The sequence below is a fragment of the Spermophilus citellus genome (assembly GCF_964194105.1).
Source record: "Spermophilus citellus genome assembly, chromosome: 1".
Classification (NCBI taxonomy): domain Eukaryota; kingdom Metazoa; phylum Chordata; class Mammalia; order Rodentia; family Sciuridae; genus Spermophilus; species Spermophilus citellus.
In genome coordinates, this window is record NC_138182.1 from 73,746,742 (window position 1) to 73,760,038 (window position 13,297).

The 13,297-nt window shown below is 33.1% G+C and overlaps 1 protein-coding gene across 5 annotated transcripts in view; it reads left to right on the forward strand.

The window, feature by feature from the left end:
• ZDHHC20 (zDHHC palmitoyltransferase 20) overlaps positions 1-13,297 on the forward strand; it is a 76,065-nt gene that overhangs the window by 29,717 nt on the left and 33,051 nt on the right. For all 5 annotated transcript variants that reach the window (XR_014023286.1, XM_081304078.1, XM_081304079.1 and 2 more), the window contains 3 exons: positions 1,240-1,266; positions 5,143-5,246; positions 11,393-11,513. Coding sequence is in view for 4 of the 5 variants with exons in the window: in XM_081304078.1 (XP_081160204.1) it covers positions 1,240-1,266; positions 5,143-5,246; positions 11,393-11,513 (252 nt within the window). In the remaining variant the exon portion in view is untranslated. The remainder of the gene's footprint in view (positions 1-1,239; positions 1,267-5,142; positions 5,247-11,392; positions 11,514-13,297) is intronic.

Here is a 13,297-nt window from a genome sequence, read left to right on the forward strand (position 1 = left end):
TTAAAAAAAAAGAAATTTGATAAAACATGTTCTCACTCATAGCTAAAAAAGTTAATCTCAAAGAAGAAAGTAGTATTGTAATTACTGGAAGCTAGAAAAGGTAGAGGGGAGGGAGAAGAGAGGAACATTGTATAACAGATACCAAAACACTGTTAGATAGAAGTAAGTTCTGGTGTTTTACAGCACAGTATGATAACTATAGTTTGCAACAACCTATTATATGTTTTATGAAGAACTGTAAAGCAGGAATTTGAAGGCTCTAAACACAAAGAAATAATAAATGTATAAGAAGATGGAGATGGAAATGCTAATTACCCTGATTTGAGATCATTCTTCATCATATATATGTATTAAATTATTGCAGTGTACCCCTAAATATAATTAATATGCATCAGTTTTCTTTTTTTATATTTATTTTTTAGTTGTAGTTGAACACAATACCTTTATTTTATTTATTTTTATGTGGTGCTGAGGATCAAACCCAGGGCCTCACATGTGTTAGGGCAAGTGCTGTACCATTGCCGAGCATCAGTTTTCCTAAAAAGGAAATTTATCTTGAATATAGCTTTCACAAAGAAGTTGGTAAGGTGCATCACAGACTAGTGAATAAGTTATGAGTACCATAGAGGATGGTTCTGTTCATTCTTAAGGTTTCATTAAGCAAAGAGCTAAAGAAAATGTCATAGCTATAACTATGTTAATAAAATTAAAAAGTTCTAAGTTGGTGCAGTGGTGCGTGCCTGTAATCCCAGTGGCTTGCGGGGCTGAGGCAGGAGGATCACAAGTTCAAAACCAGCCTCAGCAATTTTGAGGTGCTAAGCAACTCAGTGAAACCCTGTCTCTAAATAAAATACATAATAGGCTGGGGGTGTGGATCGGTGGTCAAGTGCCCCTGAGTCAATCCCTGGTACCTCTACCCCCGCAAAAAATTGACAAAGTTCTTAAGTAACTGTAATGTTGATGATAAAGCATTTGATGGGCTGGGGTTGTGGCTCAGGTGGTAGAGTGCTCTCCTAGCATGTGTGAGGTACTGGGTTCAATCCTCAGCACCACATAAAAATAAAATAAAAGATATTGTGTCCACCTAAAACGAAAAAAGTAAATATTAAACAAATTTTTGAACATTATTTTAATGTTTTTGAAGTTTATGAAAATGATATTAAGATGAATATTCAACTTGAATTTAAATTTATGTACAAAATGTTTAAAGTATATTCACTCTTTTTTCTTCTATTCTAGTTACTATTTCTGGAAATGAAGAAACTGGTAAGGCACTTATAGTATTATTTTAAGACTTATAGTATATTAATTGCACTCCTCATAGTTTTTAGTAATGAATACTTATTTTTGCTTTTCAAAAAGAAAATTTGTATCTTTAAATTTTAAGTAATTAAAGGAGATGCAGTATTGGGTTTATTCCCACTCGGTGTATTCTCATTTTGTATTATTTGTATAAATTGAGATAGCCATTATTTTGTAAGGCTCCTAGAACTCAAACTTCTTTGGGTAAATTTTGAAATCTGTGTTGTATGTTCTTCAGAACTCTCTGTTTAAATTATTAATATGAATTTTAGTTGAGGAGAGGGAATTCTGCTTTTATTATGACTAAATCTCATTGATGGTATTCTTGCTTACAAATTTGTTGAAAATAGCACTTTCCTACTCAAAGATATTTAGTAAAATACCCATGCTTTAAGATTATAAATTGTTAATGAGTCACATAAACAATTAAGGTTTTGCCAAGATCCTTGCTTCTTAGAATGTGAACTATAAAACAATATCAGCATCATGTGTGAGCTTATAAATGAAGCAGTTCAGACTTTATTCCACATCCATTAAATCAGATTCTGCCTTTTAATAAGGTTTCAAAGGGATATTCATACGCATGTAATTTTGAGAAATCCTGCATCAGATTATTCAGAAGGGCACATTTTGTTCCTTGATGATGCAGGCATGATTCAAGTGAATAGACCAATTAGAAATAATAATAGTAATAATAAGTTTGTAAATTGTATTATGAGTCAAAGAAATTAAAGTTTTTATAATGAATAATCAAAGAGACAATACTTAGAGGGAAAAAATCCTTTCTTACACTTTTGCCAGAATAAAAGAAAACTTCAGAAATCCATTGAGGATCAAATTTCAAAATAAAAATTAATTTTAATAGAAAAAAACAGAATTTCTTAAACAGTTGGACAGTTAGAAATTATGAATAAAGATTTATTCTTGTTACTGGAGATAATTAGATATTAAGCATATAAATAAAATTTTTGCCCTTAAATCTAATTTTTCAGTAACAGAAGAAACAGAGTCCATCTTGCTAGGCCTATCGGTTACATCAGAATTATTTCCTATATATTGAAAGTATGGGTTATTTTTACCATGTCTCTTAAAGAATCCTGTTATAAACTTTTATGTTTGTTTTTTTTGAATTATAGGTTATAGTTATAGTTATAGGTTGACTTTTGAACCCAGACTTTTGATTGATAAGTTCAGATTTTTTCTTTGAGCTCTAACATGCTTAGTTAACAAAAATTTTACCCTATTTATTATTTGTAACCAATAGCTTATACAAGTAATTATTAACAATCACATGAATTGAACTCAGTTAAAAGCATTGGTCTCTATCATTTTTTAACATAATAAAGAATATTATATTTACTTGGTTGTAATTTAATAACTACCATCTTTATATACTTATAATCTTCCAAACATTGTACTCAGACTTAGTATCTATTTTTTTATTTAACTGAGAATTAATATATTTTAAAGTAAGCTGTTTGCTTTATTGTCCTATAGATAAGAAATATGTAAAAAGATATTAAATGTTAAAATATTTCAAGAATATTTTTTGCATGCCTGTCTTAGTTGTAAGTAAATGCTTAAGAAGTTTGAGGACCTTAGTGTTGCCATTTATCTCTAAGCTATATAACAGTGTTTAAATGAGGAATGACAAGCTTGGTTGAATATGGGGGCCAGGCAAAAAGTAAACTATGTGAAGATAACACGGAGAGTAAGTTGATAAATGGCCTCATAGTTGGTGTCACAATAGAAGCCTAAGCTCCCTCGTGTTTTTCCAAAGAAAAAACAAATGAAACGATGATTTGGAGTCCTTTGGGTTCATTATATTTTGGTTTGGGCTAGAGGGTGCTGAAAGCATAGAGAAATGCCGATTTTGAGAAGCCAGAATTTTCATTGTCAATAATAATAATAGCAGAAGTGAAAAGAGCACACTTTAAAATAGAAAGAAGTTGTAGTTAAGAGTTTTATTTTGGCAGCAAATGTTGGCTCAGAAGTAGAATGACCATTTAGATAATGGTTAAAAACAAAAAAAGTGGAGGAGAATTCTGTTTCAGGGATGACAATGAAAAGGACCTTGGATTCTTATCAAATAGATATGGGGTTGAATTCTGGCATTATCATTTAGTAAATAAGTGACATTGCACAAATTACTAAATTCTCTGAACCTCACTGTTTGTTTATGAACTCAAAAAATATTGTAAAAGACTACTGTGAGGATTGGAAATAAAGCATACAATATATGTGTTCTAAGTTGGTTGGAATGATTATTTGAGTAGCGAAAGTTGAATATGGTGACTATAAAATCCCAGAGTTTTATTAGGATGCATTGGCCCCGCAGATGGAGTTACTTTCCAGGAATTCTCAGAGTCCAGGGGGAAAAGAAACTAGAGCAACACATTTAGCATTAGCTGTGAAGATGTAAGCAAGAGACAGGAAGCAAGGAGACCAGTTTTACTTTTGCAGCAATCCAAATGAGATGGGCAGCGTAGGCACTGGCAGTGAAAACAGTGAGAAGAAATTAGAGTTGAAAATAATTGTACTGATTACCCAGAAGATACGGGGAGCTACTTGAGGCTTGGGTCCCTGCATCAATTAGCTGTGTGACCCCAGTGTCCAGTCTCTGAAATGAACCAGTACAATTTAAAAAAAAAAAGGCTGGGTTCTACTAAGGTTGTCAAGTTTTATTATTTTTTAATTTAAAAAGAATGAACATTATTTAAAACCAAAATATAAGGAAAAATAATCTCAAACTAAAAGAAAAGGAAGGTCAGTGCTAGCTTTATAATAAGAATTAAGATACTTGGACAGTAATGATAATAATAGCCAGTATTTGTTGAGGATTTATTATGTACCAGGCACTACTGTAAGTGTTTGCATATATTTGTTCATCAGTATTAGGCAATTAACTTTATTCAAAAGGGGTTTTAATTGAAGTCTAAGCAAATGGATTGGAAAAATGCAGCGTAACTATGAATTCTGAAAGTAATGGAGAAGACTTTTTATGGAAGAAATACTATTTGATCTGAACTTTAAAAATGAGTAGAATTTCAGACTTTTTACACTTTATACTTTGTTATCTTCAGTGGGTTTGTGTTGCTGCATTACAAACTGAAAAACAGTTCAGCTACCTGGTACATAGCTCTTGCTTATTGTAAACTAGTTCTACTTCTTTCAAATAGAAAAACTCCCAGAACACAACAAAAAGCTTTAGAAGTTATATCATCGAGTTAACATTTGGAGATAAAGATGTTGAAATGTTACATCCACTTGGGAAACAGTTAAGGTAGAAATTTAGAGTGACTAAAAAGTTTTCTTACTAGCCTATGTTGAACAGCAAAATGAAATTTAGAATACTTTTTGCAAATAATACAGGGATTAAATTACTCAATTTTACTTATTATTCTTGGGGATTATAAGTTATTTATTTTCAGTTTATAGTTCCTTGGATTTAATGTTTAATAGTGATGGATCATTTTAAATAATGTTTAAGTCATTTAAAATTATTGCTTAGGGAGAACTGAAATATAGTGAATAAAGGAAGTTTTTTTTAGCTCAAATCCTCAGCAACTTTATAAAATCAAATCTCTTCTCTGGCTGTGGTCTTCATTTGTAAACCAGTCTGATAGTCCTTAAATTCAGGAACAGAATATTTCTTCAAATATAATATTACATGATAAAGATAAAAGAGTTTATATATTTGATGTTTTAGTATGTCTTAATTAAATTTTTTATTGGATTAGGTCTCCTGACCCACATACTGTGTTTTAATGTAATTTAATGTAATGCTTTTTCCTGTTTTCACCTGAATTCAATGAAATGTTATTTGTTTTTATTTACCAGGAAAGACCGTTGTTTACCTTGTGGCTTTCCATCTGTTCTTTGTTATGTTTGTGTGGTCCTATTGGATGACAGTATTCACATCTCCCGCTATCCCCTCCAAAGAGGTAAATTTAATGTTGGTAAATTACCAAATGCTTTAACTGATTATGGAATTGTTTTCCCTTGTGTTACCTATGTTAAAACTGTACATAATGCATTTGTTTTGTTTCCATTCATAAAATTTTTTGGTAACTCTGTACTGTGAATGTGAATCATCAACCTACTCTCAGATACCATTCACTGACATAGCTTAGCTGTAATAATACTTACCTCACATGCTGTGGTATCTTAAATACATTATGTTATTGAGTAAAAAAGTCATTAAATTGAGTAGGGAAGTAGAGTTGATTTTTAGAAATTTAACCCAGGGTATAGTGGCACATGCCTGTAATCCCAGCAGCTCTGGAGGCTGAGGAAGGAAGATGGCAAGTTCAAAGACAGATTCAGCAACTTAGTGAGAACCTGTCTCAAAATAAGGAATAAAATGTACTAGGAATGTAGCTCATGGGTTGAGGGCCCCTGGGTTCAATCTCTGGTCCAAAAAAAAGAAAGGGAAAAAAAAAAACCCTCCACATTTATTTACGTTTTCTTAGGCATGAATAAATACATTGAACTAAAGAAAGTACTTTGATTATAGGAAAAAGTTGTTTAGGCTCTTGCTTGGCACACCATACTATGACTAATTTTTCCTCCTAATTAGAGGTTCCACTTGAACTAATATAATATAGATAAACATTTTCTAATATTTCTTACTTTTTTTTTTTTTTTTGGTACTGGGGATTGAACTCAGGGACACTTGACCACTGAACCACATCCCCAGCCCTATTTTGTATTTTATTTAGAGACAGGGTCTCAATGAGTTGCTTAGCACCTCCCCATTGCTGAGGCTGGCTTTGAACTCTCGATCCACCTGCCTCAGCCTCCTAAGTTGCTGGGCTTTCAGGTGTGCGCCACTGTGCCTGGCTCTCTCTTGGCTTGATGTATCCAACTTAATTCTTCACTGAAAATTTAGTATAGCAAAATGGTTAATATATTCTCTAGAGTTAGAATTATCTGAATTTGTTTTGTACTCTAGCACATTACTTAATTTCCCTGAGTTTCCAATTTTCTCATCAGTAAATGGAGCTAACAGTTATACCCATTTCTATAGAATGTTTGTGAGGATTAAGAGAGGTTTATTCAAGTAAAAATTTTAACATAGTACCTGCCACATGATTAGTACTCAGATATTAGATGATGATGGTAATATTGTTTCCTTGAATGTTAAATTTTTCAATTCCTTAAAAATTATATCAAAATATATAAAAATAGTATCAACTTCTATTTAACTTTTTAGTGGAGGACATATATGCAGAAAAGTATACATGTCATAAGTGTATGTGGTGAAATTTAACAAACTGAATACCCCTGTGTAATCCCCAACTCTAAGAAGCAGAACATTCCCAGAACCCCATCAGTCACTTCATGCTTCCTTCCAGCCACCCACATTGTGAGAAAGTATTCTTCTGCCTTCTGATAGCATAGATGAAGTTTGCCTGATTTTTGTCCATAATATGAATAGAATCATGTTATAGTATATATATAGTATCATGGTAATATATGCTTGTATGTCTGGCTTCTTTCATTGGCATTTTATTTGTGAGATTCAGCTATGTCGGTGCGTATAGTAGTAGATCATTTATTTTCATTATTGTTTGTTGTTTAATTGTGGTATATAATACAAATTTATTTGCTAAGTCTCCTATTGATAGGCATTTAGGGAGGATTTCAGTTTAGGCTATTATAGATAGGGCTTCTTTAAATATCCTAGTACATGTCTTACGGAAAATATACATTATAGTTCTTTTATATAGGTCCCTAGGAATAGAACTGATATATAATGTTATATGTACGTTCAATATTGGTAGAAAAACATAGTCCTTAGCTTGTATTTTTTTTTTCTAAAGAGAGAGTGAGAGAGGGGGAGAGAGAGAGAATTTCAGTATTTATTTTTTAGTTATCGGCGGACACAACATCTTTGTTTGTATGTGGTTTGAGAATCGAACCTGGGCCGCAGGCATGCCAGGCGAGCGCGCTACCGCTTGAGCCACATCCCCAGCCCCTTAGCTTATATTTTTATTTTACTTTTGCTCTAAGAGTTAAAGTCAGCCATAAATTGAGCTTAAGTTTTTTTTTTTTTTTAAGTTGAAGTTGGACACAATACCTTTATTTATTTATTTATTTATTTTTATGTGGTGCTGAGTATTGAATCTTGCGCCTGGCACATGCTAGTTGAGTGCTCTACCACTGAGCCACATCCCCAGCCCCAAGTGTTTTTTCAAATATATTTTTTAGACATTTTGGTAATTATTAGTCAATCCTTAAACTTAAATTACAAAATACCATCCATTTCTTAACTCTAAATTTAAAAGGATCTAATTTTATCAATTACTAGTAGTTGTCGCTGTTGAAAACATAGCATGTGTAAAAAGAAAACAGTTCCCATTATAGAAAATAGGAAGTTGAAAGGGAAAACAATTTGTAAGACTTTGGAGAAGCAGTATAGTGTAAAGGCTGAGAACTCTGAATTTTGGAGCCAAACTGTCCAGATTTAACTTGTACCTCTGCCATTTTCTAGCTGTATGAATTTGAATTTCCTCTGTAAATGAGGGTAATAGTAGTACATACCCCACAGAATGTAAGAATTGAATAAATTAGTTATATATATATCTAGATATGTACAGTTCTTAAGACAATGTCTACCACATAATAAATACTCTCTAAAGTTATGTATTCCTCTTTGATTGTTATTTTGGCATTTTTCATCCATTTAGCATTCAGTCTAGACCTTAAGCCTTTTTATGCACTCTACATAAGTGCCCAAGATTTTATCTGGTAGCTCTGCTGTACACTTTCCATTTACCTTATTGTGGAACTTATCATCTGGCACTGTAATTGCCTCTTTACTTACATCTATCACCTTATTAAATGTAAATTCTGTGAGGGGGATGGTATTTCCATTGTATTCACCACTGTACCTCCCCTAGACACAATCTGACACTTAGTGTCAGATTCAATAAATGTTGAATTAGTTAATTATTCAGTTCTCAGGAACCAACCAAATAAAGCCCTAGTGACAGCCAAGAACAGGAATTTAAGGTTCTCTAAGTTTCCAGTATGCTGATTGAGATGGTGCCTTAGAAGTAATTATAAAGCTATGAGTTTGGTGTTAATCACTGTTATCTCTGAGGTTACGGCAATGCTTGGAATATCTGGTTTTAGGGGAATTGATTGGATATAAAAAAACAATAACTAAATATTTAGGAATAAGTTATAAAACATTTTTTTTAAATTTTTCAGTCAATGGGTATTGAGTATTATGTACCATATATGTACCACATATGTACCATTTTAGTTACACATGACAGTAGAATATATTTTGACATATTATACATGCATGGAGTAAAACTTCCCATTCTTGTGGTTGTACATGTTATGGAGTTACACTGGTGATATTCATATATAATATAGGAAAGTAATGTCTGATTCATTCTACTGCCTTTGCTGTTCTCTTCCCCTGCCCTTCCCTTCATTCCCTTTTGTCTAATCCAAAATACTTCTATTCTTCTCTACCTCTCCTTATTGTGTGTTAGCATCTGCATATCAGAGAAAACATTCGGCCTTTGGTTTTGGAGTATTGGCTTATTTCACTTAGCATGAGAGTCTCCATTTATCGGCAAATGCCATAATTGCATTTTTTAATATTCATTTTTTAGTTGTAGTTGGACACAACACTTTCATTTCACTTGTTTATTTCTCTGTGTGGTGCTGAGGATCAAATCCAGGGTCTTGCATGTGCGAGGCGGGCGCTGTACCGCTGAGCCACAATCCCAGCCCCCATAATTGCATTTTTTTAAAAATATATTTTTAGTTGTAGATGGACACAATGCCTGTCTTTCTTCCTTTCTTTCTTCCTTCCTTCCTTCCTTCCTTCCTTCCTTCCTTCCTTCCTTCCTTCCTTCCTTCCTTTCTTTATTTCTTTCTTTCTTTTTTTCTTTCCTCCCTCCCTCCCTTTCTTTCTTTCTTTCTTTTTATGTGATGTTAAGGATCAAACCTAGCGCCTCACACATGCTACCACTGAGCTACAACATCAGCCCTTAATTGCATTTTTTATGGCTGAGTAATATTCTACTGTGTATATATTTTCTTTATCCATTCATTTTTGAAGGGCACCTAGGTTGGTTTCATAATTTAGCTATTGCCTAACACATATTTAAATGGAACCATTTGAACTCGGAATTTAAGATAGTGATGTCATTTTGTAATTTAAATTATGTTTGGCAGTTTTGAATGAAAAAATAAAGACTTTTAGTACCAATTTCAAAAGTCTGATCTATTTTAATTTTAGTTTTGTTCCATTGAAATTCTGGTATCTCTAGAAATTTTCATTTGATTTAAATTTTATATCCTTAATTATTAAGGAGAAGGAATGGTTGTCAAGTGGAAGAAGATGTATCAAGTGGAGATTTGAGATACTACCACAGTCTAGGAATGGATTCCTCCAGGGGAGTCTATTGAGATTTTACAGGAAACTAAAATTTGATCAGACCCTTTCCTATCCAAGTATATTTTTAACATTATACCATATGATTTTCTTTCTATCTCCAAAAGTATTCAAGACCAGATGAATCTGTCAGAAATGTCTGAAGCTCCCTGCCTTGTAGTTGGTGGTTGATAAGTGGTCTCTAAAGTCTTTGGGGGTCATGTGAATCTTTTCTGACTGCTTTCTGTTCTGTTCATTTAATTGTGAAAGCCAAGCACAGTAATCTAAAATAGACTCTTCTACTTCATAAAATGTACTATTAATTTAGATCTGGTAACAATCTGTAAAAACCCAGAACCTTTATGTTAGCAAAATAGAGGAAAATATACTAGAATGGAACACAGAAGACCTGCATTTTAATGTCAGATATGCCAATAATTCTGAAATCTCAAAAAATTCCCTAACCCTCTTGAATCATAACTTTCCCAACTCTACTATGACAAGCTATTGCTTTATTTATAACACAACAGTCAATTAAACTAAATAACTATTATTAAACTAATAACTATTAGCAGTGTTGGGGCATTAAGAGTAAGGGAAGGTATTTTTGTTTTGTTTAGTACTGGGAATTGAACACAGGGATGTTTTAGCACTGAGCACATCTCCAGCCCTTTTTATTTTTTATTTTAAGACGGAGTCTCACTTCATTGTTTAGGGCCTCCATAAGTTGCTAAGGCTGGCCTTGAATTCACTTGCGATCCTCTTGTCTCAGTCTCCTAAGCTGCTGGGATTATAGGTGTGCTCCACTATGCCCAGGTAAGAGACAGGAAAGTTTTATATTTGAGTTAGTGAGTAGATCACATATGTAGAGGTAAAATTCCAGTTATGATTCCTTAGGCTTTTTAAAGAAATTAATACAGAGTGAGGAACATTACTGTTTAAAATATAAAATATGATTTAAAGCAAGTCTCAAGCCAAAAGCAAATCTGAAATAGACTGGTAGAAACTCAAAGTTTTCCTTGATTACATTAAAATCAAGACATAAAAGGAGGTAGTCCTTAAAATACTGGGATAGCATATGAAAAGAAGAACAACTAAATTAGTTGGTAGAGAAAATGTTATTTAAAAAAATGAACCAGAGGCTGACCACATCATGGGGAAAAACACTAGGAAAGGAATACTAGAAATAACTCAGTAAAGGAAAGGAATCTCCCTTGAGCAAAGGAGAGTTAGATTGCCTTGATACTCTGACAATTCTGAAGAAAGGCGGGCGCTTTCTTCTTAGCTTCTGAACGACTAAAAATAGTAAATGAATGATTTAACTCATTATGACCTTTAGCCAAAAATTATTGTTACTCCATGTTGGTGATTTCACTTATTACCCAAAGTAATCTTATGATATCCTTCCAAAAATATAGAATTTCTTGACAGTAACTTTTAAACAGCAAAGTTTTTATTAATTAAAAAAATGTGTAGTAAGCCTTTTTGATGAAGGAAATTAATTTTTTTATCTATAAAAAGCAAAGATACAGAAGTATGTTTATTTTCTTTGCCATTATTAATAGGGAAGGCAAATATTTTTTAATCTATGTAGTTTTATTAAAATATACTTGAAAGTCAGTTTGAAGGTAAGTTTTCTCTTGATGAAACACAATATTGATGGGTTGATAATTGTTTCTCTTTTTATAGTTCTACTTGTCCAATTCTGACAAGGAGCGTTATGAAAAGGAATTCAGCCATGAAAGACAACAACAAATTTTGAGAAGAGCAGCAAGAGACTTACCTATCTATACCACATCAGCTTCAAGAAGTAAGAAAAACGGTCTTAAGCTTTCCTTTCCAAATGATTTTTCAAAAGTGTTTATTTTGACAAGATATGTTTTATGGTTTAACTATTATGTGGATATATAATGATTACCATAAGCAATATCTGCTGGAATAAGATTTTCTGTTTGTATTTCAGATATAGATGAATATATGAATATATTAATACAATTTTTAAGGTGTTCACTTTAATGTAAAATATTTTCTCTATTTTTTCCTCCAGACTCAATCTCAGTTATTATTCCTAGTAAACTGTCATTTAGAAATTCTGATTTGAATTTGATTATTGTGTGTCATCACCGAGTAATAAAAGAAAAACAAAAAGGGAATGTGTTAAAAATGAGAAGTAAAAGATATGAAGGGGAAGAAACCTACTCAAGATTATAAAAGCTGGTATTCTAAGATGAAGCTATGAGTTCCTCTGCAGTGCTGTCTCCATTGAGATACATGCCTGTTACAACAGTGTTCTTTTCTAAGATTTTTAGCCCCATGATAGGAGTCTATTTTGAGTAGCCAAGCTGATCATTTAAATACATAAAGTTTTTAAAAATTGTATTATATACTTCATCAGTTGGTTCAAAAACTAGATAATATTAAAAACTTGACAATTTTCTAAGTGCTTTACACATATGACCTCATGTAAACTTCACAATAGCCCTATAAGGTAGATACCAGAGTCCCCATTTTGCAGATGAGGAAGCTAAGACACTGTTTCTGGACAACCTATTCCCACTATAGTCCCAAGGTGCTACAAGATTGAAGAAAACAGGCAGATCTGGGATTGCAGATCCAGATTGCAGTTTATTGGGGAATTTAAGTGACAGAAGCATGGTCCTGGGTAGCTGCAATACCAAGTGGATCCCTACGGGTTGGGTCAAGAATGGGGGGGTTTGTATTATTGGTCTGTGCCAAAGTGACTTCATCCAAGGTGGAAAGTACCAGGTTTATCTTAAGCTAATGTTAAGAGTCAGGCACATTCCAGGCACCTGGACCAGTTGTAAAACTTTACATACTACTAATGTTTTTTTCTATTTATAGTATGATGGAAACTGCAGGAAAACCAGTTAGAGTTGCTCTGAGGTAGTCAAGGTAGTTAGAACTCAGAATGACTGCAGTATCATCAAACTGAATTCATACAAGACAGAGAGTTGAAGTAACTTGTTCAAGATCATTGTGGTAGTCAGATTTCTGTTGCTGTGACCAAAATAACTGAGAAGAACATTTAGAGGAAGAAATGTTTATTTTTGGCTCACAGTTTCAGAGTTTTAGTCCATGGTCAGCCAAATCCTCATCAATTCTGGGCCCAAGGTGAGTCAGAACATCATGGCAGAAGGGTATGATGGAGGGAACTACAAACTACTCAACATGTGGTAACTGAGAAACAGAAAAGGAAAGGGCCACAGGGAAAATGAACCCTTCAAGAGCATATCCCAAGTGACTCACCACCTTCAGCCATGCCCCACTTCACTACAATTACTACCAGTTAGTCTGTTCAAACTAGGATGGACTAATTAGGATACAACTCTCATGATCCAATAATTTTATCTTCTAATATTCCTGGATTAGCACAGGAATTTTAAGAGGACAGCTCATATCCAAACTATAATAGTCATATAGACTGTATATTGGGGAAAAAAAAAAAAACAGATTTAAATCCAGGTGCTCTAACTCTAGGGAGAACTAGAAGGATCTTTACTTTTGTGTAGCTATGACAAATTATGACTCAAAGATGTTTAAAGTGCTAAAATTGTAGAAGGGGTTATTTGACTG